This window comes from Euleptes europaea, chromosome 6 (genome assembly GCF_029931775.1).
Source record: "Euleptes europaea isolate rEulEur1 chromosome 6, rEulEur1.hap1, whole genome shotgun sequence".
NCBI lineage: Eukaryota > Metazoa > Chordata > Lepidosauria > Squamata > Sphaerodactylidae > Euleptes > Euleptes europaea.
In genome coordinates, this window is record NC_079317.1 from 83,460,693 (window position 1) to 83,488,662 (window position 27,970).

At 43.6% G+C, this 27,970-nt stretch overlaps 1 protein-coding gene across 1 annotated transcript in view; it reads left to right on the forward strand.

The window, feature by feature from the left end:
* The first annotated feature begins 3,361 nt into the window (after positions 1-3,361).
* Positions 3,362-27,970, forward strand: part of EIF4G2 (eukaryotic translation initiation factor 4 gamma 2) — a 59,786-nt gene continuing 35,177 nt past the window's right edge. The window contains exon 1 of the mRNA XM_056851937.1: positions 3,362-3,585. Within this exon, the coding sequence (XP_056707915.1) occupies positions 3,362-3,585 (224 nt within the window). The remainder of the gene's footprint in view (positions 3,586-27,970) is intronic.

Here is a 27,970-nt window from a genome sequence, read left to right on the forward strand (position 1 = left end):
CCATTTTCCTCCCGGTGCAATATTTCCAAGGTAAGATGGGAATGATTTCCTGCTTTGAGCAGTCTTTTGACCCTTTGAGTGTAGCTTTTTCAAAAATAAATCCTCAGGCACCCGACTGTGCCTAAAGTGAACTAAAAAAAAAGTTGCAGAGAAATTTGGAGAGCAGCTATGCAAGCTCTCTGAGCAGGGAAGACTGTGGGACTGCAGTTTTCAAACGAAGGTGGCAGCAACGGGAGAGAGTTCCTTGCTTGGTCTTGCAGTCTCCCTCCTATACAAGTTCTGCCCGGCTTCTCACGCTGCTTGTCCCAATTTGTATGTGCTTGTGGACATTTTTATAGGGACAGCAGGGGGTCTGAGTGGAGCTGCAGGCTGCCGGGGTGAAGTTTGAAAAAAATTAAAAAGGGGGGAAGGGGAGCTTGTTGCACACCCATGACATCATGAATTATGCGATGCTCCCCCGGGGGAAAGTGCAGACAGGCAGTTGTAAATACAGCGATGAATTTATCCAAGGTGCGTGGGGGAAATCTGACTGCGCAGCCAAGCCACATAGTTCGACCACGCTAATAATTTGGAGTAAATTAATGGTGCAGTAAGCCTGGGGGATGCAAGTAGGGATGCAAACCTGGGTCTCCCAAATCCTAGTCCAACATTTTAACCAGTACACCACTCAAGCTCTCATGTACAAGGGATTACTACACCCACTAAATACACAATATGTCCAGATATGAAACTGCACAAGCTAACCATTGCAACATTTTCAGACATAGCTTCCAGCAGTGAAGGTGGCAGCTAACTGGACATGTGGAGCACAACAATTTGGGGGAGGGGATTACTAAATATTATGAGGTGTCAGAGCAAGCATTGCCCATTTGGCACAACAATTGCTTTGCCCCTATAGCAGAGCCTGGTAGGCTGCATGGATGAACAGTCATAAAAAGGGGGATCAACACAGTCCCTGTGAAAATTTTGCTGAACAGCATGCTAGTCACTCACAAAACTAACAGTATACAGAAATAAGGAGATGCATGGGTCAGTCTTGAGCCCCATGGTGCAGAGAGGTAAGCTGCAGTACTGCAGTCAAAAGCTCTGCTCACGACCTGAGTTCGATCCCGACGGAAGTTGGTTTCAGGTAGCCGGCTCAAGGTTGACTCAGCCTTCCCTCCTTCCAAGGTCGGTAAAATGAGTCCCCAGCTTGCTGGGGGTAAAGGGAAGATGACTGGGGAAGGCACTAGCAAACCACCCCGTAAACAAAGTCTGCCTAGTAAACGTCAGGATGTGACGTCACCCCATGGGTCAGGAATGACCCAGTGCTTGCACAGGGGACCTTTACCTTTACTTTTACATGGGTCAATCTGCTGAAGCCTCCTCAGATGAAGAGGAGGTGGAAGGAGTCAGCCTCAGAATGGAGGAACAGTTGAGAACAGAGGAACAACCACAGGCAGAAGTTGTTTCACCATGTACACAGCCCTCCGGCTCAGGAACCACAGCCCTGCCTGAAACCCAGCAACAGTCAGCTTCACCTCTAGGGTTGCCAAAGCCTTTAGAACAGGAGTGTCAAACATAAGGCCCGGGGGCCGGATCAGGCCCCCTGAGAGCTCTTATCCGGCCCACGAGCCTACCTCCCTGTCCTGATCTGGGCTGGTAAGCCTGCTGCAGGCTCACCACCTATGGTAGCCACCCTCCTGCTCCCGAGATGTCAATTATCAAAGGCTGTTAAATAAAACAAAAATACTATACGAGTATTATTGTTTTAAGCATGTTTGTATTTTAAGTAAAAAATAATATTATTAATTGGCTTTGCATGTGTATTCTATAAAGTTTGTATCTCCACTACCTGGCATTACGTTTTATGGTACTCATGGCCTGGGCTGACCAAGTGACATTTATGTCATATCCGGCCCTTGTAACAAATGAGTTCGACACCCCTGATTTAGAGCCTACACATTCAGAGGCATTCCTCACTACCAGGAGTGGAACTCCCCTGCCCCACAGGAAGAAAAGATGGAGGAAGCACCTGACTCCATGATGTGCCACACAGTGCCAGATAGGGTTGCCAGGTCCCTCTTCACCACCGGCGGGAGGTTTTGGGGACAGAGCCTGAGGAGGGCAGGGTTTGGGGAGTGGAGGGACTTTAATGCCAGAGAGTCCAATTGCCAAAGCAGCCATTTTCTCCAAGGAACTGATCTCTATTGGCTGGAGATCAGTTGTAATAGCAGGAGATCTCCAGCTAGTACCTGGAGATTGGCAACCCTAGTGCCAGAGAGGCAGGGGGCAGTTAGCTCCTTCAATGTGGTTACGAACATGTGTCATGGCGGCAGCACTCCCTGTTCTCCATTCAGCTTTGACTGTTCATATTCCATGCCCTGGCAAAGGCAGGTCTCATGTGACACAGAGTGTGGTTTGATGCTCAGTGCAGCTTTGACCACTGAAAAGAGGTGCAGAACAGCTGTCTGTTCTTTTTGTGTCTGGCATCCTTCATTCTGCTGTATGGTTGTCAGAAATCTGGGCACTGGAAACTGGAACTTTTTAATTCACCTTAAAGGAATGTTAATTTCAAAGCCCTCTTGGGGCCATAAAAATGTGGATATTGTTAAAGCATTAAACCAAAAAGGAAGGAAAAGGCATCGAGCATGTGTCATTGAAAATGCAATTATAAAGGACAGCTGTGTGCACCTGAGTTTTTGACCCTGAAGAGCTATGCAAAATGAAATGCCAAAAAATCAGAAGCATCCCATGACAGCTTAATGGAATGGAGGCAAACAAAACCTACCTATGATGGATTTTGAATTGCTGCTTCAAATGGAGCATTACAGGGCATCACTCCAATTAATGAGCAGTTTGGTTCATTGGCACCAACTAAAACGACTTTCCAGAAGATATTTACTCAGGGTCAAAAACATGCAGCTTGAGGAAATGGTCTGTGTGATGGGAAGAAGGATAAGGAATGTGTATCATCTTGTCCAAACCATACAAACTATGGCAGGCACAGGGCAGCCGAGGACCACCTAAAAAGAGTTTCCTACATCTTCAGTAATCCCATGAGATAAAGGAAGTGATAGGATTGCATTATGCCAGATATCATATAATTCTTTCCCTCGTACTGAAAAAAAAACATCGCACCTAACACATCTCTGTCAGACTGACCGTGCATTCCTGAGGGGAATACCTGTGCCGGGCTTAGGAGGCAACGCAGCGGCGCTGCCTCCTAAGGAGGTTTCGGCCGCACCGAAACCTCCTCGAGGCACCAAAACTCTGTGCAACCCTCATAGGTGGCGTATCTCGGCCTAAAAAAGGGGGGGTGCTCCCGAGCCATAAGGCTTAGGAGGCCGCTTAATGGTGGCCCCACCCCCAGCCCGGTGCCATGACACCCCGGGACGCCGCTGCGGCCTTTGTCGGCGTCCTAGCCCAGCGCTGCCGCAGCAGCGGCCAGCAAACAGCGTCCCAGCCTTCACTCCAGCGCTGGGGCCACAAACGCCGGCGTACGCTGCTCAGACGCCTGCGCTGTGGGCCCTCGCACCGGCGAGAGCCTTCGCCGTCCTCCAGAAGATTCTCGTCCTGGCCGCCAGCGTGGCTCAGGAATTGGCGGTAAATATGTAACAGAATATTGCTTATGGCCCAACCAAACTATGAATGAACTTTAAGCAAAGAGTGAGAGGGAACAAAACACTTAAGGATTCGGTAGGTCAATGAGATCATTTCTTTGCCTATGTGAGCTGCCTTTTAATAGGCAGGGTTCAGCAGCCAAAGTATGCAATTTTAAAATTCTGAAATATTATGATGTTTGAGTCGGTATTCTCTTATGGTGTTCTGTTCGTGCTGTATTTTCCCCCTTCAAGTCTTATCTGCTCTAAGCCCTCTGAAAGCAGAAGGCACTGAACTGACTAAATATATAATATTTCCTAAGCCATTAATATCTGCAGCTGCCTTACACCAAGTAAGACTAATGGTCTATTTAGCTCAACATTGTGACTGGGAAAGGGCTCTCTGAGATCTCTGGGGGAGAGGGGTCTTTCCCAGCACCTGCTACCTTAGCTCCTTGGCTTGGAGATGGGTCCTTCTGCATGCAAAGTAGGTGCTCTACCACTGAGCCACAGCCCGTCCCCAGAATATAAGGCAGTAGCACCAAAGCTCCTCACAGTGGGGGAGGGTTGCTTTCACACACAACATACATCATGGGATTTGGAAGATGCAGATGTTTAAATCTGCACCCAGAGCCAGCAATTGTATTCATTTACTTAGGAAATGAAAACCCAAAGAAGAAGGGGGAAGGGCAGAGAATGAGAGGCAGGGCTTTGAACTGCCCTTCACACAGCAAAGGATCTGAAGAGTCTTTAAAACAGCCATGTGGGACATGCACAACACTGTTTAGGAGGGATTTTCTGTAGGAAGGAGCATTTTAGGGCTTTTCAATTGCCGGTAAGGCTGAGTCTTGCGATACACAATGATATCAGATTCCTCTCACACCAGCTTCCTCAGTGGCAGCCTCCACATACCTGGAAGTGAAACAGGAAATCCTTCTCTGAAAAGGGATGTTATCATGGGCCCCTTAGGGTTGCCAACTGCAGGCTGGGAAATTCCTGGAGATTTGAAGGCAGAGCCCACAAAGGGTGGTGTTTAAGGAGATGGGAGAGCTCAGCATGGATGTCATTCCATAAAGTTCACCTTCCGCAGCTGCCATTTTCCCCAGGCCACCAGTTGTAATTCCAGGAGAACTCCAGGCCCCACCTGGAGGTTGGAAACCCTACCTTGGTGGTGTAGGGTTGCCGTACTAGGAAACACCGCATTGAACCCCATTGCCAGAGCAGTTTCACCTTACAGTTGCAGTTTAGTTTGGCTCTTACTAGCAGCCAGTTCAATCCAAGGTCTCCTCCTGATATTCCTTTGTGGTTACAATAAAGTTACCTGCTGATTTTGTACCTTCTGTGTGGACTCCTCCATGATGCTTAGCAACCTGGACTTCCTATAACGGGTTTTGTGCAATAATTGCGGTCCCCCACTCCTAGGGTTGCCAACCTCCAGGTACTGACAAATATTTTAAACAGTTTTTATACTAATACAATTCTGTTTTTTCAGGAATAATCTCCCTTGTATTCAACACATGTCAGGATGAAGAGGAAGACGGCCGTTTCTGTTCTTATGTCTTCATCAGTTCCTCTTCAAAATCATGTATTCATCCTTAGAATATCAATCGTGGTCTGTGGCCTACAGATTGGTACAATCTCCTATGAGGTAGATATTAGTCCTACTGCCTAAAGAGGTTAGTTTCATGTGGTATACAGCATGTTGATTCCAAATATATTTTGGGTTCTTTCTATTTAATGAATCTCTGTGTGTTTTTGGATTTAACTCTTATGTACACAGAAGTGTCTATTTTTGCTATAACCTCTAGGAACTAGCAGAAGAGCTCCTGCTATTACAACTGATCTCCAGCCAATAGAGATCAGTTCACCTGGAGAAAATGGCTGCTTTGGCAATTGGACTCTATGGCATTGAAGTCCCTCCCCTCCCCAAACCCAGCCCTCCTCAGGCTCCACCCCAAAAACCTCCCACTGGTGGCAAAAAGGGACCTGGCAATCCTAGCCACTCCTACAGTCCTTTTAGTATATTCTGAATAGCAGGTCGGCTCTCTTGCTTGAGAGTAGCAAAACTGGGTATTCGCATCTTCACCTGCAAAAATAGCCAGAAAGCTGACATCTAAAAACAATTTTGGCCCCAGTGGCAAAACTCTTTTTTGCACTGGAAGAGCTGAAGCAGCCGCCATAAGATCAGACTGCCAGGTATCAGCACACTCCACACACTGAGACCATTGTTATTAAGATTTAAGTGCTTAAAAGCAAATGTTATCTTTACATTGTAAGGGGCAGATAAGAAGCATTCACATCATAATAACTGAGAGGTATAAACTTGTATAAATATATCTCGGTTTTATTACCAGTGCTTGAAACAATATAATGCAGACCTAAGCAAAGGGTGACATCCAGTGGAAATGTTATCTCTTATCTATTTTCTGTTTGATGTAGCCTTCATTCATGTGCTTGACTGTGCAATAAACATAAACTATGTAATTAATGTGCACATATGAAAATTTGAGAATACTACTCTTCAAAAGCCAGAATTCAGATTTTAAAATACAACTTATTTTCATGCACTTCAAATCTGTTGGGGTGGGGTGGGGGAGTCAGTTAATTACTCTTCTAATTTACCTTTGTTGTTGACCTCTTTTTTTTTTTTTTTTTAGAATATATGAGAAGTTGATTCCTCCCCCTTGTTAAAAATGTGGGTGATCTGTAGAAATATTCATTAGCCTCTACAGGTATGTTGTAGGCATCTCGTTCTCACAATTTTCATACCACCGCATAAGGATATTTTCAGCCCACAAAACAGCGACATGTGCTGTTTAACTGACCAAAAAAAATGGGATACAAGCACATTTTGCATGGGTGCTTTGAGCCTCTGGCCTATTTTCTAATTTCAAAGCTGTCCTGAACACACACTCCCTTAGCAAGGAAAAATATCAGATCAAGAATATTAAATGAATGTTTAATGTTGCAATATACCAATTCTTCATAATGTACCATCACCCCCCACCTAACTCCCCAATGCTTAGGCCAGGCTCTGCCTGTGACCTCCAGAGTCAGAACAGATAATAGAGGGCTAGCTGGATCATTGGTTTGATTTAGTACAAGATATTTTCATGTGTTCATATGTACTAGGGTATGGTCATTTACCCAGCTCCAGCATGGCTTATTAATGACATCTTTCTTCTCCCAACCTTACACACAGTATCATTTACAAGTCATTGTGCTACTGATTTCCTCCCATCTTTTCCCTGTGTTTTTTCCATAAACGTTGCGCCAACGTTTATGGAAAGCACACACCTGAAGCTTTGTGTGTGTGTGTGTGTGTGTGTGTGTGTGTGTGTGTGTGTGTGTGTGTGTGAAGTCTGTACAATTTACTGCACTTGTACAGATCCTTCCCACATCCTACCACTTTCTACCTATCACCGTGTTTTCTGAGCTGCTGCCATTTTCCCTAACAACACCCACCATTAAAAAAAAAAAAAAACAACACTTGCGATCAATTCCATATACCACTGTAGTGGATAACCATAAACTGATTCAGTTTCATACTGTGAGTCAGTTTACTCATACTGTGAGTCAGTTTCGGAACCCATGTCCTGACACATGGATTTTGTGTCGTGGGTTTTGGCCCTAAGATGTGAAGAAATAGATCCAGGTGACTGGGAAGAACACAATGCACTCATGGTATCTCCTTCCAAATCCCTACCTCAACTGCCAAGCTACTGAAACATAAATGGGTTTCTGATCTGCACAAGCCAAGATACTTGTTGCTGAAAAGAGGAGAAATCTACTTGGCAGGTTTGAAAGTAGGGATAAGTGAAAGACTGAAGAGAGCTGGGCAACATTCCCAAGGAGTGTACTTACTGGCTAACATCACAGAGTAAACGGTAAGAAACTGAATCACATCAAGTCAAACTGAAACTTTAAAAGCATGAAAATATTTAAATAATTGGCCTGAAGAAGAATATTGTTAAGTAAATGAAAATATATTAAAATGCAATCATATTTGAAGTACAAAAGTAATAACCAGGAATAATTAAAATTTCAAAAACTATTATAGTGATGTATCTAAAAACTGGGAGAAAATACATGTAATATATTCTTCTAATTTTGTAAACACACCATGTGTGTGTAAAGTGCCATCAAGTTGCAGCTGACTTATGGCAACCCAGTAGGGTTATCAAGGCAAAAGACTAACAGCCCATTCCTGAGAACGGGGCCGAAATTTTTAAGAGGTGGTGTGACCTTGCCGCGGCGTAGCGTGTAATCACGTGTTTACACACATTCACCCCGGTGGCAACGCCAGTCCCGGCAGCGGCCGAGAACGGCGGAACCACGCCTCCCCCCTCCACCAGCGCAGCCTCTCCATGGCGCTGGCAATGGCGGGGAGAGGCCACAGCGACACAGGGGGGCGTTCCCGGGACGGGGCAGAGAGAGGAGTCGCTAGTTAGGTGGCTCCCTATCCCCTTTCGGTCACTTCCGCCGGTGCTGGGAATAGTGGTGCTGCGCCTTCTTTTTAGCAGGCGCAGCCTCGCTATTCCCTATGGGGCGAAAGGCCCCGGTTAAACAAAAAGAAGCCTCGAAACGGCTTTTTGTTTGTTTGTTTGTTTGTTTGTTTGTTTGTTTGTTTAACGGTGTACAGGGAGTGGCTATGGAAGAGGCGCCACTGCGCCTCTTCCCCGCCGTCCCCGTACGCCTCAGCTCAGGAATGGGCTGTTATAGAGGTGGATTGCCATTGCTTCCTCTGCATACAGACTCTAGGATTCCCTGGTGGTTTTCCATCCAGCTACTAACCATGGCCAACCCTGTTTAGCTTCTGAGTACTGACAAGATCAGGCTCACCTGGGACATCTAGGTCAGGGCAAACATACTTTTTTGTTGTTGTTGTCAAGTCACAACTGACTTATGGTGACCCCCTAGGGTTTTCAAGGGAAGAGACATTCAGAGGTGGTTTGCCATCACACTTCTGGCATTCCTTGGAGGTCTCTCATCCAAATACTTCCCAGGGTCGAGGCTGAGAGTGTGTGACTGGCCCAAGGTCACCCAGCAAGTTTCCATGTCCAATTGGGGATTTGAACCTGGGTTTCCCAGATCCTAGTCTGACATCTTACCCACTACTCTAAACTGGCTCACATAAAGTGTAAAGGTGCCGGAATCCAGTTTTATTACTCACTGTAGTTAAATCAGACCAGAAGGTAACTCAAGGGTGACAGAACTATCAAACATAATTATACTGTTAACTAATAAGGATCTCCATTTGATTTCTGAATCAAATGAAAATGTTTCCTTCCATTGTCTACCATACTGCTTTTATTTTCTGAAGTTTCAGAATCTTGGCAAAAAAAAGTGCAAAAGAACAATTACAGGAACATCGAAAGTGTGTCCACAGTAAAGTGAGGCAAAACAGAGGCACAGACGTCTTTGAGATGCGATGCAGATAACAGCATCGGTAATGATCCAAAGCTTCAGAAATCATGCAGTTTCCCCTTGATGAAAACAGAACACTTTGTCAACAGAATACTGCACTTGAGAAAGAAAAGACCATACATTAAATTTATGCCTCTCGTAGATAGTGTGACATCTTTTTTTTCAGTACCTTTACAATCACAGAACCTGAAGAGCCCTTTCAAAAATTATATTTCTCAATTATTATTATTATTGAAAATGCAGATAAGGAATTGCATGGCCAAAGAAATCTGTCTTCATAATGTTGAAATAGTTAGAGGTACATATTTTGTAATGCTTGTAGAACCCTCAGTGCGATATGATTGCCTCTTGCTTATATTTGTCCATTCTAGCATTACAAATATGTACTGATAAAACATATTTATTTTCCTTCTACCCAAGGCAATTTCCAATTTATTAAAGCATAAAAAATTTAGAACAATATAAAATAAATCAAACTTCAGACAAACAGGCGCTCTTTTGTACACTTGAAATGGAACCAGGGGATTGTCTGTGGATGGTGAGCAGGACAGGTAGGGTTGCCAGTTCCAGGTTGGGAAATACCTGGAGATTTTGGGGGTGAAGCCTGAGGAGGGCAGAGTTTGGGGAGGGGAGGGGTTTTAGCGGGGTATAATGTCATAGAGTCCACCTTCCAAAGCGGCCATTTTCTCCAGGTGAATGGATCTCTGTTGCCTGGAGATCAGTTGTAATAGCAAGAAATCTCTAGCCACCACCTAAAGGTTGGCAGCCCTAATGGCAGGAGATATTCTCAATTTTAATATAATGCTCATGGTCCCATACAAGTTAAAACCACTACTGAATACCAATGATATCAATGGCAGAGCTCATGCTTAAAACTGTCCTATTAAACTCAATGGGATCTGAAGCGCTAAAGGTTTGCTACCATAATGCAGCTTATTGTCAGGAAGAAGGGCCTAGGTCAGGCACATCCCTCTATTCTGCACCCAAAAATGTGTGCAGTGAAAAATCATAATGTCCATCATGCCAAATAATTTTCAAGAATGAAATAGAGATGTACAGATTCAGCTGTGTCTCTGTTATATCTTTTTATCCTGCCCTTCCTCCATGGAGCTCAGGCCTGCTTACACAGTTTTTTCCTTTCCATTTCATCCTCATAAAAATCCCATGAGGTAGATTAGGCTGAGGGAGAGTGATTGGCTCAGGGTCAGCCAGTAAACTTCATGACAGAGTGAGAGTTTGAATCTGGCTCTCCCAAGTCTAACTACTATACTATAGTTGCAAGAAGTAATGTTAAGACTCCAAAACCTATGGCTTTCTTTTTGCAACCACAACAAAACATATATATTCAAATTCATATAGGACCTTTACTAAAGTTAGCAAATGGAAACACATGAACACATGAAGCTGCCTTATACTGAATCAGACCATCAGCCCTTTAAAGGTTAGTATTGTATACTCAGCAGCGGTTCTCCAGGGTCTCAGGCTGGGGTCTTTCACATCACCTACCGGCCTAGGGCCACCGCCCCCTTGGTTCCACAAACTCAACCCCAGCGCCCCCTACCCTATCCAACAACACAGTCGAAGGGGCTCACCTCTAGCACCCCCTGCTACCCCCTTGCCTCTTAGTGACCCCCTAAGTAATCCCACCCCCCACCCCCCAGGGAATGGTAATGCCCACTTTGGGAACCACTGCTCTATCTGGAGATGCCAGGGATTGAACCTGGGAGCTTCTGCATGCCAAGCAGATGCTCTACCGCTGAGCCACAGCCCCTCCCAATTGAAGGTATGGCAGTGCCAATGGAAATTCCAAGGGGCAAAGAGATTTTCCACAGAAGCCCACTCAGAAAATATAATTCCGTCCATATGCAGATTATGCATGGGTATCCCTTCTGGGAAAGAGATCAAATTTAAGAATCTTTAAAATAAAATTGAAACTGAAGCATCAAAACAGGAAAGAAACACTGAGATGTGTAGAAATCTATTGTGTATAACTGAAACAGTCTCAGAGGGGATGCAAATCAGATCTATTACTTTGCATCAGACATTGAGTATGATAATTAAACACAGGAAAATAACAAGGTAAGATCAGCACTGATAACAAGGAAGATTCATTAGCAACACAAAAGGAGCACTAACTGAACAGCATTGCAATGAAAGGGGATAAAATAGCCATTCAGTTCCCTATGAAAATAATCGTAATATAATGCTTCCCATCAAGTGATAACTATGAGTGGATGTGGCTATCATCCTATGCAGCCGTCCATGCTAGTTTGCACAGCACAAGTGGCACGGACACCAGCGTAGGGGTCACACTGGCTCCTATGGGCATTCGGGGTGGGGGCCTTCAGGTTTGCACAGTTAGTCATGATGGCTAAATAGAACCTACATGTTCAAAAGCAGCATACCTCTGAATACCAGTCCTAAGTGGATCAACAACAGGGAAGGCTTCGCTTCCGTGATCTTGCTTATGTGCCTTCTCGGACACCTGGTGGACCACTGTGGGAAAAAGGATGCTTGACTCCACAAACCATTAGCCTGATTTAGCAGCTCTTTTCTATGTTATAAGGTGACTGGCCGAAATTTATAATGCATGACAGTAGCTGAGATTAAGAACAGACCTTTGAGACTGTTAGACCCCTTACACCAGCTGACATTTCCTTTATTTGTCATTGAAAGAAAAGAAAAAAGAAAAGACTATGAAAGCCAATGTTTTCAGAAATGGTGTTGATGTTAACTGGAAAAGACAAATTCGGTTGCAAAGGTTTTAACAGAAATCTTTGCTTTCACTGGGGGAAACCCATTCTTACAGTTCGGTATATCCATTTTCATCACCTTCCAGCCTTCAAATTTATACTCACACGTCTGGCTTCTTTCTACTTCCAAAACAAAACCTTTTTAAAAAGTAACTTTGAAATGCTATCCTTCTGATGACTTTATGCTTCTAATACCTCTTGAGGTGAAAAGCTGCCAAAAAGCAAAGAAAATAGCTGAAATGTATCCTATTACTGGGTAAGAATACTAGTCCACCAATAATATTGCAAACAAATCATACAGAAACTGGAAACACATTAACAGAAAGAGCTAAGTTTCTCTGGATACTATTATTATTGTTAAATAAGGCTGAAAATTCATATTATCCTACTTGGGGAATGCAAAGTATAAACCTTTCTGAACAAAAATATTAAAATGAATCTTATTTGAGAGGTCCTGTATAAGAATATAGCAAAATATGTTAATACTTATCCCATCATTCATTGTTTTATTCCAGGAGTCCCCAACATGGTGCCCACCAACACCCTTCCTGGCAGCCATCAAGTGTTTTCAAAAAGGGGCATGGGCCCAGGTGGGGCTCTTGCCCAGCAGGGCTTCTGATGCACCAATGGAGATCCAATTGGCTGGGTAGATTAAAATAACATTGTTCCTACAGCAGCTGTCACCACAGTGATTGGTTTATTCTCTTTCCCAGTGTATTTTAAAAAATTATCCCTCTGCACTTAGGCTTCCTGTGTGCATGTGTGGCTCCGCCTCTTGCAGCAGTCATTTTGTGGTTGTACAAAATGATCTCTTTTACCTGGAGATCAGTTGTAGTAGCAGATCTCCAGCCACCACCTGGATGCTGGCAATCCTAGAGCCACTGCTGCTGCTGCACTATTTTGCCACCCCGACAGTTTTATTTTTATCATCCCAACAGCCTAAGATGGTATTCATCATCCCAACAGGTTGAAATTAAATCAAAAGAGTTTCCGTCTAGACATTAGGAAGAATTTTCTAACAGTTAGAGCGGTTCCTCAGTGGAACAGGCTTCCTCTGGAGGTGGTGAGCTGTCCTTCGCTGGAGGTTTTTAAGCGGAGGCTAGATGGCCATCTGTCAGTAATGCTGATTCTGTGATCTTAGGCAGATGATGAGAGGGAGGGCATCTTGGCCATCTTCTGGTCACGGGGGTGGGGTGTGTGGGGAGGTAGTTGTGAATTTCCTGCATTGTGCAGGGGGTTAGACTAGATGACCTTGGTGGTCCCTTCCAACTCTATGATTCTAACAGTCTTATTGGATAGGTTAGAGGGAGACTTGCTGAGATCAGCCTCAAAACTTCATACTTAACCAAATGTCTACATGGAAGACGCTTGAATGTAATAATTTTCTTTGCATAAAAATTTGTAAGCATGTGTTGATTCAGCCATTTAATACAATTTTGTCTTATGTACATGTAAGATTCACACACACACAAATCTGGAGCATAATTTACTTCTACTTTATTTCGATGTAGAAATTCAGTCATTTGTAAGCAGTCCAGAGAAAGAATTTGAATCTGGCATTCTGATGTCAAAATCCATCTCTCTAGCCACTTCCCCGATGACATGGGAGAGATATGGTTGGTATTTGCATGCAGGCAATCACCACTAAATGGCGACAAAGGAGCACCCCTATGGCTGCCATGTGCCACTGAGTGTGCCAGGCAGCATGCCACACCAGTCACTACAGAACAGGTGCACCGTTCTGTGTTTTCAGGAACTGACACTGTAGAGAACGTTTGAGCTTTGGGACAGGAAAGGGGCAGTGAAAGCTTCACACTAAGTGAGGCCCTCCAACCACCTATTTCTTCCCGTTTGATCCTCCAGCGAACAGTCTGGTATGTGACTTCGCAATTTATGACATCATGGAAGCGGCTGTGATGTCAAAAACACCTCACTGCTGAGTTGGCCAAGAAAAGAGGAGTGGCTGAGAGGAAGAAAAAAGCAATTTATGAGAATTATCCTGCATGGCTGGCGACAGAAAACAGTGAGACATAACTAGACAGTAAGTTAACATAACACCCTTCAATCTGAAATGTTTGAAATTTCCTTGTATTCAGTGTTTCCTTTGGGATGCATACTAATCACATGAAATAAGGCTCAACCAGCAGTTTTGTGGGGATCCAATGCTTTAGAACAGGGCTTCTTAAACTTTTTCCACTTGCGACCCGAGAAATTTTTACACAACCCCGGGAATATAGGTATATAAAATAGGTATACAAATCAAACATTTACTGATAATAAATCATAAAGAAATCTTTTACTATTGCCAAATTTTTCATGACCCCCACATTCAGTTACATGACCCCATATGGGGTTGCAACCCACAGTTTAAGAAGCTTTGCTTTGGAAAACAAAGGCTAACAAATGCAGTAATGTCATATGTGCTACTTGATTTTTGGTTTCATTTCTAGCAGTGTTGAAAGAAGTACAGAAGGATAAGTGTTTGCCATTTATCAAGGTACATCAGAGCTAATTAAGAGAAATGCAAATTGCTTTAGCTTGCCAGAAATAGCACACATTTGACATATTTTTCTAACATTTGCAATGAACTGTAGAGATGTATTGACATGGTATGCAGTTTGAAGAATGAGGCAAAGCTCCTTGTTCTTACAAAAATTGCTATGAGAAACTGGGTCGAGGTAACATGAACAGGCAAGCATTGTTAAAAATATACTGTTCTTTCTCCTACCTCAACCATGGCCTTAAGGGTTATCTTGAGGGTTATGGGACAGATCCAGAAAGATACCTTTAAGGCAAGAGAAGGTGCAGTCCTCTGTCTTATGCCGGGAACTGCTTACTGTCCCCATGAAGATTTACAATGGCACAACTCTTCTACAGGTCAGTCTTTCCCTTGACCATACCGTTGCAATCTGGCATGGTTAGGGTTGCCAACCTCCAGGTATTAGCTGGAGATCTCCTGCTATTACAATTGATCTCCAGCCGATAGACATCAGTTCACCTGGAGAAAATGGCAGCTTTAGCAATTGGACTCTATAGCATTGAAGTCCCTCCCCTCCCCAAACCCTGCCCTCCTCAGGCTCCACCCCAAAAACCTCCTGCCAGTGGCGAAGAGGGACCTGGCAACCCTAGGCATGGTCACTTGCACAATGGGCAAGTTGCCCATTGCATCAGGCAAGTCCAGTTCTGAGGACCGAGGTGTTACTTTCCAAAATCCATGCCAGTAGACAACATCAGTTAAGGAACTCATTTATCTGTGGAATGTAAGAAGCAACCTTGACAATGAGAAAGAAATTATCTTGAATTCTCTTTCATCTTTCTTTTCCTGGAAGAGTATATATTTCTCTACCTTTGTGTTTGTTTGTTTTTGGTGTGTGTTTTTTCTTTCTGATGGCTTGATTGAAATGCCAGCTTCTTGTGTCTGACTGGGAAAGGCGTTCCTGCTGTGACTTGTGCATTACTGCACACCCTGTATAAAATTATCTGAATCTGAAAGCTTTTTTCCTCCTCACTTTGGTAACTTAACTATGCCTAGCCAAATGTATCTGTCGTAGAAGGGTTTCTGGCACTATTGTTATCAACAGATTGCAACATGATATAACAGAGAGTGCCTTTGGGCAGGACCACAGTCTGAAAGGTGATATTTACATACCTTGTAGTGCAATTCTAAACAGAATTATACCCTCCTGGTACACAAACTTTGTTAGCATGCAGAGCCAATAGCCCAGGTGGGTATTGTGCTAGCTTGCTAATGAAGTGCAAGGAGCTGCTTTGCATGAGTACAGCTTAGTTTCACTGAGAGGCTGTGTGAGCAGGTAAGCATTTTTTTTTTTGTCTCATCAGTGTCATTTTTAAAGGCCTGAGAATGCAGAGGTGAGGGGGGGAAGACCATCTAAAGTCACACATGTAATTAAGACATGCGGCATGCTCAGACTGGCTTCAGCATTAGTGCCCGATGCTTGCGGGGGGGGGGGTGCAGGACCGTCTTAACAGCATTATGGGCCCCTGGGCAAACCAGTGTGCTGGGGCCCCTACGACAACCACTCATATAGGCCTACATGCAAGTGAGGTGGCACTGTGGCAGAGGTGACTGCAATACTAACCCAGGGATACTAAATCAGAGACAAATCACAATGTCCATTTGTAACACAATAACATTGCAGCAAATATTATTTTATAGTTTAGTATAGTCTAGACTACTGTGTAGTAGTATTTATTTATGGCAAGTCACTTAACATACACAGATTAGCATAGGGCCCCTATGCTCGTGGGGCCCCCGGGCAAATGCCCATCGGGCCCATGCATTAAGATGGCCCGGGGGGGGGGAGAACTGAAAAGGTTTTCCTCCTCTCGCCTCAGCACCCAGTTGTAAAGGCAAAAGTGTAGGGAAATTAACAAGACCCTTTTTGCTTTCTTGACAGGAAAGGAGTGGGCAAAGTACTCCCAGAAACACTGTCTGGCAAAAATTTCCCAGCTATTGCTATTCCCTTGCACATGTCCAGTGGCTGGATGGGTGGAAACTTGAGAAATAGCCTTCTTAGTCATGGCATCAAAACTTTAGAACTCTCTCCCCAAGGAGATTCATCTGTCTATCGTTGTCTTTTTTGTTTTATTTGGCATACCCCCGATATCCTCCCTGGTTTTGGTGCTGTGTGTTTGTGTATTTATATGTTTTAAATTGAATTATTTTATATATTATTCTAAATGCTACTTTAACATTCAAACGTTTTAATGTTTTTATATTTGCTGCCTTGGGGACACTATTTGGGAGAAAAGGTGCCAAAAATATGTTTTAAATAAATTAAATAAATAAAGGGGAGGAACTCTTCCCCCGAAGAAGCAATCGTAATGGATGAAGAAGAAGAAGAGTTGGTTTTTATGCCCCACTTTTCTCTACCTTTAAGGAGTCTCAAAGCAGCTTCCAATTGCTTTGCCTTCCCCTCCCCACAACAGAGACCTTGGGAGGTAGGTGGGGCTGAGAGAGTTCTGAGAGAACTGTGACTATCCCAAGGTCACCCAGCAGGCTTCATGTGGAGGAGTGGGGAATCAAACCTGGTTCTCCAGATTAGAGTCCACAGCTCTTAACCACTACACCACGCTGGCCAATAGACAGTCCCCCTAAGAGCAGTAATTGCAACAGATGCTCTATTTGAGAGGAAGCTGTGAATGACGTTTAGCCAGGTTAGCTTTTCTTTCTAAAAAAGGTGACTTTCTGTCATGCAATTAATACTGAATCACACTAGAAATTTTACATTATTATCAAAAGTTAAAAACTGCAGTTAGAATCGTACAGTTGGAAGGGACCACCAGGGTCATCTAGTCCAACTCCCTGCAATATGCAGGAAATTCACAACTACCTCCCTCCCACACACCCAGAGACCCCTACTCCATGCCCAGAAGAGAGCCTCCCTCTCATCATCTGCCTAAGGTCATAGAATCAGCATTGCTGACAGATGGCCATCTAGCCTCCGCTTAAAAACCTCTAGGGAAGGAGAGCTTACCACCTCCCAAGGAAGCCTGTTCCACTGAGGAACCGCTCTGTTAGAAAATTCTTCCTAATGTCTAGGTAGAAACTCATTGATTTAATTTCAACCCATTGGTTCTGGTCCAACCTTCTGGGGCAACAGAAGACAACTCGGCACCCTCCTCTATGACAGCCTTTCAAGTACTTGAAGATATCATATCACCTCTCAGTCTTCTTCTCTTCAGGCTAAACATACCCAGCTCCTTCAACCTTTCCTCATAGGACTTGGTCTCCAGACCCCTCACCATCTTTGTTGCCCTCCTCTGGACACGTTCCAGCTTGTCTACATCCTTCTTAAATTGCAATGCCCAAAACTGAATGCAATACTCTAGGCGAGGTCTAACCAGAGCAGGCAAAGCGATACCATCACTTTGTGTGATCTGGACACTATACATCTGTTGATACAGCCCAAGATCGCAGTTGTTTGGAAACACCCATTGGCAGCCATCCATGCAAGTTTTACACACCCTGCTAATCCCACATGGGTTGCTTTTGCTTGAGCTTTGGCCATAGAGCTTTCCTTGCCAAGCTTCACTAGTAGAATATTCACCATCATATTGATAAAGATGGAGGAGTCTTTGCAACTCTTACGCTGGATCTGGACCAATAAAAACAATTCTGCTCTACACACAGGCATTCAGTCCTCCTATTAATCCTTATTGTTTTTAATAAGGCTTTTATTTTTGTATGTTACTTCAAGCTTAAAGGGCTTAATGTTTTTTAAAATAATAACTATAATGTAAATTTTTCACATATAGACAAAGGGATGATTAAATAAACTAGGTATGAAGATGCAAAGCAAGAGAATGAATTGGGGGGCTTCAATTGTGATGGGGGGGCATATCTCCCTGGTGGACATCCAGAGGTTGCCAGGTTGCTATCCACAACATCCCACATGAAAGATATTCAGAAAATTAATCTCTTTTTTTAATGCAACTGACAAAGGCTAAATGAAGCTGGTAGAACACCATGTAGCCATGAATGGTCTTAAGAACTTTGGCAGAGGGACAAGCTTTTGTTATCCAAGGATATCGCAAAGGTTTTGTGTGTTATGCTGCATGACATCCAACAACCAACATGCCTAAATGATGAAATGTCATATTTCCAGTGAATTCCCAGAACATTTATTGTCGTCTTGAGAAATTGCAATCAGTTCAGATATACGCACCAGTCTGAGACAGCAAATTGGTGTGACATAAATGGGCAAAATGTCCACACTCATTATATACAACAAGCGGAACAGCAGAAGTGGTTGGTTCTGGGAATGCAACTGAAATTGTTTCCCTCTCTTACCTCATCCTCCCTTCTGCTCATTCCCTTAAGTGCTAACCTCTCTTTTTACTTTACACCCCCTCCCCCCATTTCCCTTTCCATAACCTCTGAAATTGTTCCTTGAATGCAGCATCTAGAAATTCTACAGGAGCCCAGCAAAGCCCTCTGTCTCAGCCGTACTTACTCACATGTACATACATACATTTCCTTTTTAATTCCACCCTTTCTCCAAGACACTCAGGGCAGCATACAGCTGCCATTCCAGCCTCACAACAACCCTGTGACGTAGTTTAGGCTGAGAAAGACTTATCTAGTAGGATGCCCCCTAGGGTTACCAACCTCCAGGTACTAGCTGGAGATCTCCTGTTATTACAATTGAGCTCCAGCTGAAATAATTCACCTGGAGAAAATGCCCACTTTGGGTACTGGACTCTATGGCATTGAGGTCCCTCCCCTCCCGAAACCCCACCCTCCTCAGGCTCTGCCCCAAAAACCTCCCACCGGTGGCGTAGAGGGACCTGACAACCCTAATGCCCCCACTAGTCACCTAATTTGACAATTCGCAGAACTAAGAAAATTCTCAGTCAAATCTTTTGAAAAGAACATACCTCTGAAGGACAGAGATGGTCTCGTTTCTTATAATGCTCCTTTCAGTTTTGATAAAATAGCCATTTTTTTCTAGGCACAAAACTATCTCATTTGTCAGTGGCACACTGCCGTGGATACACAGAGACCCACAATGCATTAGCACATTTACAGAGCATTCCTGACCTTTAAGGGCAAAAGCACTTAGGAGACCAGGAAGGAGCTGCGCAGGCGTTGGGGCCCTCCACGCCAGCATCCGGGCTGTTTATGCCGCCGTAAGTGACCCCAATGCTGGCGGGGAGGGCCAGGCGCCACTGCGGCAGCACCACCCCGGGACACTGGCGGGGCCTTCCCCCAGCGTCCCACCGGCGTAAAGGCCCGTGCCGGCATCCTGGGGGGCATCCCGGCGTCCCGGGAGGCGTTCCCAGCCTCCTGTCCCCATTTGCCCCAGGTACGCCAGCAGCAAGAGAAGTGAGGCTGTGCCTGCTTTTTAGCAGGCACAGCCTCGCTTTTCTCAATGGCGCGAAAAGAGCCCTTTTTTGGTCGTTCAGCGGCCGTGGAACGGCTTAGGAGGTGGCGCAGTGGCACCTCCTCCCCACCATCCCCGGCCGCCACCAGCTCAGGAATGGGCTGTAGTAGTTAGCTTGGAACAGTGCTTCCTCTATAACTATCTGCAAATCCACCACCTTGTCACTGATATTATCATATGCCAGTTCATTCCCAGGCTCAGTTCAAAGTCATGATTTCTCCCATTAAGCTCCAGGTTTGAATCTCCACTCTTCTGTGAAAGCTCACTGGGTGGCGTTGAGCCAGTCACACACTCTCAGACTAACCTACCTTAAAGGAGGAGTAGCTCTGCCTCAATGGTAGAGTATCTGCATGGTGTGCAGAAGGTCCCAGGTTCAATCCTTGGCATCTCCAGCTAAAAGGATCTAGCAGAATTCATTTATTTGTTTAGCCATAGGCTGTTACAAAAAATAGCCTTACATATGTACAGTAGGTTATGTGAAAGACCTTTGCCTGAGACCCTGGAGAGCCGCTGCCAGTCTGAGTAGAGAATACGGACCTTGATGGACCAAGGGTCTGGTTCTGTGTAAGACAGCCTCATGCGTGTTCATGTGTATGTTCACAGGGCTGTTGTGAGGACAAAATAGAGGAGGGGAGAATGATTTAAGCTGATTTGGTTCCCCATTGGGGAGAAAGTTGAGGTATGAATGAAGTGAATAAATAATAAATCTAGCTGAAGATAGGAGACAGATAAAAGGTAAAAGGTAAGGTAAGATAAAAGATAAAAGCGTTAAAAATTTGTTTGTGGGTGGGAAAGAGAAAAGAAAGCAGGGAAAGTTTAGGCTATGGGGGCTGTCATGAGGAGGTAAAGAGGGGGAGGGAAACAGGGGAAAGTACAGGACCCACTGAAAGTCCTGGCAGGTTCCCACTGTGCACCAGAGCCTAGCCTACAAAAGTTATAAAACATGTAACACTGTAAACAATATTGTGAAATTATTACTGATCATATTAACATTTAAGAATTTGGATGATGATGACTTCAACTAAAGTAAATATGCATAGTATATTTAACATATTGGGGTTCTTTATGGTCCTCCCTGTTTTTTCCATCATTCCATGAAGATATGCTTGGGGCTAGGAGCTCCTTCCTCCTCGAGGTTAATCGGCATTCATTTCAAATTTTGAAGTTTTCCTGGGGAAAAACAGACATGCACTTATGAAAATAATTTCACTTTCACTTCATGAGCAAGGGTTTGTGTCAAAAGAAAAATAGCCCTGCACCTCGTTTATGATCTTTTCTGTTCTTTCCACGGTTTATTTTTGAGGTCCTTTCCCTCTTCCAGGGCTTTGTTTTGTTTTGTTTCTTTTTTCTTTTCTTTTTTGGTTATCCATACTTGCAACTAATCCCCAGAAAAATTTCAAGCAGTCTGTACACTAAAATCTTGACTATTTTATTGTCATGTAGATAGCTTGAACACCTCAGTAGCAGCTAGGGATTCCAACCTCCAGGTACTCACTGGAGATCTCCTGCTATACAACTGATCTCCAGCCAATAGAGATCAGTTCACCTGGAGAAAATGGCCCCTTTGGCCTTCCTCAGGCTCCTCAGGCTCAAAAACCTCCTGCCGGTGGCAAAGGGGGACCTGGCAACCCTAATAGCAGCAGATTGACTAGTGCAGATACAAATTAAAACATGGCTGTGCAATCAGTTCTGACACCAGCTCTCGTCTTTTATCGCCGCTAATACTATTAGCCATATTAATGTTCATCCAAACGTCCAGTCTCTGCTGAGCAATTCACGCCGTACATTCAAATGCTGGAATTAATTTGGCACTGAGCTTCACAGTGTTCTGCTGTCACAGTCCTCTCCAAAATTAATGCAATCATCACCGCTTTTGAGTTTGGTGCTTTTGGAGTTTAGTCTTGTGTTTCAATATGCGCTCCATGGCAACTTCCTGTGCTCCTGACTCACTACAGGAGCACACAAAAATATGGCACTCCAGAGCTGAATATGGGAGAGCAGAAACAACACAGTTCCCTGTTTTTCAGGTGATAATTTAGCAGACCGCTATGACTGCTGCACATTGTGCTTGTCCAAGGATTGGACTGGCATTGCTGGAACAGCAAAGCCAGCCCCAAACATGAACCCCTGAGCCTAGAAGCAGCATCTCATAATCTAAAGCTGTAGGAAGTGGCACTGCTATTCACTTCTTTTTCACATAAGAATGCTAATGATTTCATCAAATAGACGTTTTAAAGGTTTAGCTTAGGTTATGAGGACACCATGTGGCACGATTGTGTATAGCCAAAAAATTAAATCAAATGCCCTTTTAATGAATATACTTCTTAAATGATGGGGTGTATTTTTTCCAACCCACCATTTTAGAAATAAATACGTTTAGAAGGCTTAATGAGAATTGTTATCAAAACAATTGAGGTGGTTTATAAAAAGATATAATGCCAATAAGAATTAATAATAATACTGTTAATGCAGTAATGCTGAACTACTGAGTTCAGAATTGCTATTATTTTGAAGCTGCCTACACTAAAAGCTATATCTACTTGTGTAAGATAAATACCAGGATCTTGTGAGCCCTTTTCAGACATTTTAAAGGGGTAGAATAGACATAATAAGGGGAGTGGCATTACAGTGGCATTTACTGCTGCTGAAGAGAAACCCTTTTTTCTTGGCCTCCACTACACTAGCTGAACCTTGTCCAGCTCTGTTGTTCAAGGTGGTTCTGTTGACACCTAGGGTCCAGCACCTTGATATTAGCAATTTGATAACTTGATGCGATGCTTTTGCAAGACTGTTTAACTGTCTGGCATGGGTGCCAGGTTGAATGCAGATCTTTCATCATAACTGTCAGAAGGAGCCACTTGTATAAATTCATCTCCCTGACTGATGTGGACAGGGCTCTTGTTTTTGGGAAGGTCATCTCCTACAAATCAGATCCTTGGCCTTTAGGCTGGTTAAATTGTGCAGACTGAAAATGGGGATGCTTCTAGCTAAAATAATAAATACAGCTTTGATGGAAGGGAATTTCCTAAAACCTCTGAAAGAGATTGTTGAAAGACCTGGCTAAAGGGGGTGGGGGAGAACATAAGAGCCTACTGGATCAGACCAGTGGTCCACCTAACCCAGCATACTGTTTCATGCAGTGGCCAACCAGTCACCCTGGATGACCAAAGGAACAGGGCACAGAGGCCAAGGCCCTCCCCTGCTGTTGCCTCCCAGCATTGGTATTCAGATGTTTGCTGCCTCTGAAGATAGAGGCTCCCTTCAGTCTCCATAGCTAGCAGGCATTACTTGACCACTCCTCCATGAATCTGTCTAACCTCCTTTTAAATCTATCTATGCTTTTGGCCATCACGCCGCTAGTTTCATTATTCACTGAGTAAAGAAGTATTTCCTCATCTATCCTGAACTTATTTCTCAACCATTTTATAGGGTGCCCCTGAGTTCTAGCAGGAGAGAAGGAGAAAAAGCTCTCTTGTCCATCTTTTCCAGCTAGGGTTGTCAAACTCCAGGTGGTGGCTGGAGATCTCCCGCTCTTACAACTGATCTCCAGGAGACAGAGATCAGTTCCCCTGGAGAAAATGGCCGCTTTGGCAATTGGACTCTATAGCATGAAAGTCCCTCCCCTCTCCAAACCCCACACTCCTTAGGCTCCACCCCCAAAATCTCCAGATATTTCCCAACCTGGAGCTGGCAACCCTATCTTCACCCCATGCATAACTTTATAAGCCTCCATCATATCTTCCCTTTTTTCCATCAAGTCACATCTGAGTTATGGTGGGGTTTTCAAGGCAAGAGACATTTGGAGGTGGTGTGCCATTGGCTGCCTCCGCATCATGACCCTGGTGTTCCTTGGAGATCTCCCATCCAAATACTGGCAAAGGTTAAGGTTGCCAGGCAACAACGATCAGTTCATCTGGAAAAAATGGCCACTTTGATAGGTGGAATCTTTGAAATTTTACCCCACTGAAGTCTCCCACCAGAGTTTGGCCCAAATGCCAGAGCATCTCCAGTAGCACTGGTGATGCGCTGATTTCACATCCAGGGCATACAGGAAGTGATGGCAGTACATTGTCAGCATGTCAACAGCAAGGGCCTCTGACCACCCGGTACATCCTGTGGACCTGGCTACTGTTAGGTCCTTACTTGCAGTTCTCCAATCACAATTTCTACTAATTTACCTGAAACAGATGTTAACTAATTGGCCTGTTGTTCTCCGGGTCCCCTCTGGAGCCCTTTTTAAAATTGGGGTGATATTTGCTATTTTCCAATCATCTGGCATAGAGGCCAATTTTAGCAAAAAGGTTAAATATACTTGTTAAGAGATCAACAATTTCACAGCTGAGTTCTTTTAAGGTCCTCAGGTATATACCACCTGGACCTGCAGACTTATTTTTCCAGATCTTGGTGGAGCAAGTATCTTGTTTGAAGCTCATGTAGAGAGTCTGGGTATGCCTCTGAACCCACCTTTGCTATTGGGAAAGCCCAGATGCTATCTTCCTTTCTAGACTGTACAAAACAGTTCACAAACTGGATAAATCATTGGTACTGTGATACTTGGATAAATCATTGGTACTGTGGTGATACTGCTGTGTATGTCTTATTGTTAATAGGATCCTATTATGTAATTTCTTAATGTGTCATGTTAATACTTATGCTATGCTTCAGTTCTTTATGGTGATTCCAGATTACTAAAATTCGAATACACTGGTTATTGAATGACCCATTTTGTTGATTGTACTGACTCACTATATGTAATCTACCTTGACCTGTGAGAAAGGTGGACTATAAATAACATAAATAAAAAATAAAATAAGTAGACTCAACTGACTTGGCCATGCTAATCAATGTTATCTGTAACCTCAAGGCAATACTACTGTAACAAAGTTTGTGTGAAGCTGTGATAAATTCTGAGGACTATTTATTAATTAATACTGCTACCATTCAGAGGGCTGAGATCGTTGATCATGGCTTATTGTCATTAAGATCAGTCATACACACGCACAGAAGACACAAGACGTCTGTCTTGGTTTAAAAACAATCTTTACTAGATTAAACTCAAGGGTAGGGTTCACTGGGAGATAAAACAAATAATCCTTTCTACATTCTAAATTTCCTATGCTTCCCAGAAGCCTCTGGCAGGCGCTAAGCTTACTCTCGAGTAGGCATTCTTAAAGGACAAGATTGCCTCTCCATCCTGCTAGGCTGGGATCGAAACTCGAACTGGGGTACTGCTTTCACTTCTAAACAAAGGAAAGCAGTAAACATGCAGATTGCTTGTGTACATGACTAACAAACACGTTTGCTGTGGATACTCGCTGACCACATGGTTAATTAACACATTACATCAATTCCTTGAACTGGTCAGTATCTATACATTCAATATTAACTCTTGACTGTCTGACATGCAACAAAAGCTCGCCACTTAATACCCTACAAGCTGCCCTTGAACATACTTATGATGCTTTAATCAATGAAAATGTGGGGGCCTGATAGAAGCTGGTATGAGAGCCAGCGTGGTGTGGTGGTTAAGGTGTCGGTCTAGGACCTGGGAAAACCAGGTTCAAATTCCCACTTGCACCATGGAAACTTGTTGGGTGACCTTGAGCCAGTCACATACTCTCAGCCCTGACCCTGGCTAGTATTTGGAAGGGAGACCTACAAGGAATACCAGAGTCATGATGCGGAGGCAGGCAATGGCAAATCACCTCCCAGTGTCTCTTGCGCTGAAAAACCTATGGGATCACTGTAAATCAGCTGTGACTTGACAGCAAAAAAAAAGAAGCTTCTATAAACAAATTAGACATGTTCTGAAACAGATTTTTTGGTTGTCTATATACTTCCACATTCCATTCAAAGTTCTGGTTCTTACCTTAAAAGCCCTTCACAACCTGGAACTCATATATCTGAAGTACCACCTCTCCTGTTTGAAACTACATGCCAACTGCATTCTTCAGCTTAGTTCTTGCTCATGGTTCCACCCACTAGGAAACTGTGGTCCTGCATGGCGCGGTCACATGCCTTTTTGGTCATGGCCTGTGCTGTAAAACATGACCCACTTGTACCTCCATTCAGCCATTGGGGAATGGAATTTAAACAGTGAGCTAAAAATATGGCAGTTTATGGTGGACTGCAGTTTTCATGTAGGCAAGCTTTTGAACAAGCTAAGGCATGTGAAAGGATGTTTCACATCAACAACTGGGAATACACAATCTCCAAACATTGTTAAAAAAAATAGTATTAAATGAAAGGCTTCCAAAAGTACAGTGTGTTGAAGAAATAGAGGATAACATTGGTCTTCACATTACCAAATGATTATTCTAACAGCGTGTTTGCACATTGGGAAAGCATAGTTAAAGGGGGAGAGAGAACCGGATTGTGATAAATATTCAGAGCATCTCTGAGTTCCCAACAGCACTTAATTTAGAGAACCTTTAGTCAAAATGTGTACGATTTCCCAAGGATTTTAATACACTCCGTAGAAATGTTGCTGATTTTACCTCATGAAACATCTTCAGCAAAATTAGCTTCTTTTTTTCCTAAGTGAAGAACAGTATGAAATCGAATATCAGGCCAAAAAATCATTCATTCTATTACTAGACTTTATATTGTCAGATCTCAGAAGCTAAACAGAGTTGGCCCTGGGCAGTATTTAGAGGGGTGACCACCAAGGAATACCACGGTCACTATACAGAGGTAGCCAATGGCAAACCACCACTAAACGTCTGTTGCCTTGAAAACCCTATGGGGGTTACCATAAGTCAGCTGTGACTTGACAGGGGAAAAAAGCAGTAGGTAAGAAAATCACTTTACGTTGAAAAGTCACCTTTGCTGGGGGGGTTTCCAATTGTATTTCATTCCTGATATATTTTCCAACAAAGATACAGTCCTTCTCAACTGCTCCCGAGTACACATATCAACACAGAAATGGAAATATACATGAAGTCAGACTGGGAGTTGATAGGCTACAAAGAACTGCAGGGAATTAATTAATGCTTGTACATACTTTAAGCTTTACTTTACAAACAACCTTGTTAAACTTGTTGTTCCAAAGTGTGCAGGCAATGGGTAGAATTAAAGCCATAAGGCTGTTGAATAAAGATCATAGGACCTTGCAAGGGAGTCTCAAATACGCTAAAACGTATTCAAGCACAAGAAACCACTGGCTCCTGCCCAAGAAGGATGTCATGACCATCTGTATGGAGAACTGATTAACTGTGTTTTAGGAAAGACTGAAACCCAATTCCTGATGCAAAAACGTAATGGAGCAATTATGTGTGCTGTTTTTGTATTACGTTTTCTATCGTGCTTGACTGAAGTATAGCCATGTTGTCTCAAACAATGATGTATTGGGAGTGGAAACTTAACGATGCCATAGATGTAGCCTGCAAGATCTATTTTCTATTCTGTGAATCTGTCGCACTGATTTCACTTCCAAATCCATTCCAGTCTGCCAAGCATACCCTATAGAGTATTTATCAACCCCTAGTGGGCCTCCTCTTGCCTTCACAATGGCTCGTCACTAAGGCTCCATCTATACATTATGAAGCCCTTGTGTTTGTTGAGGAACAACATAAGGACTGTATCTCCCAAACAAACAACAGCTCTTTTCTGTTTGCAATCACAGCATACAGGGAGACCCAACTTTAGCCTCCTCCCCGCCACACACACACACATACACACACTGCCTGAGAGTCAATGATATTGTTACCCATAGTCTCTGGCCCAGTGTTGCTGCTGGACTCTGTGATTCTGCCTGACCCTGATCTGCAACAAAGGTCAGATGCAATTGTATGACCCTGTATCTGTTGATCAACAATTCTATTCCAGTCCTATGTTGCGGCAGTTGGTATACGATATTAAACTCCTGCTTCTATGAGAGTTTTACTTCATGCAAACACAATAATCTGCACAGCCAAATCACTTGTAATGGTTGAATGTTTTGTCAAGTTGCAGAGTCTGTCCAGATAAATTAATGTGAAGGAAACAAGCTGGTGTTTTGTTTGTTTGTTTTTAATTTTAAAAACATGCTACCTTTGTCCGGCTGTTATGCAATCTGATATCAAACTTCTTAAATAATAGTTATCACTATCCTCTTTAATGACATAATCTCACTTTTTTCCTGTAGTAAAGGTAGTCCCCTGTGCAAGCACCAGGTCATTCCTGACCCATGGGGGTGACGTCACAGCCCGACGTTTACTAGGCAGACTTTGAGAAATAAAATTTGTCAGTATTCTATACATTTTTCTTATATGCCACAAATTGCAACCTCAATAAATCCTTAACATATTGAATTAATACTGGA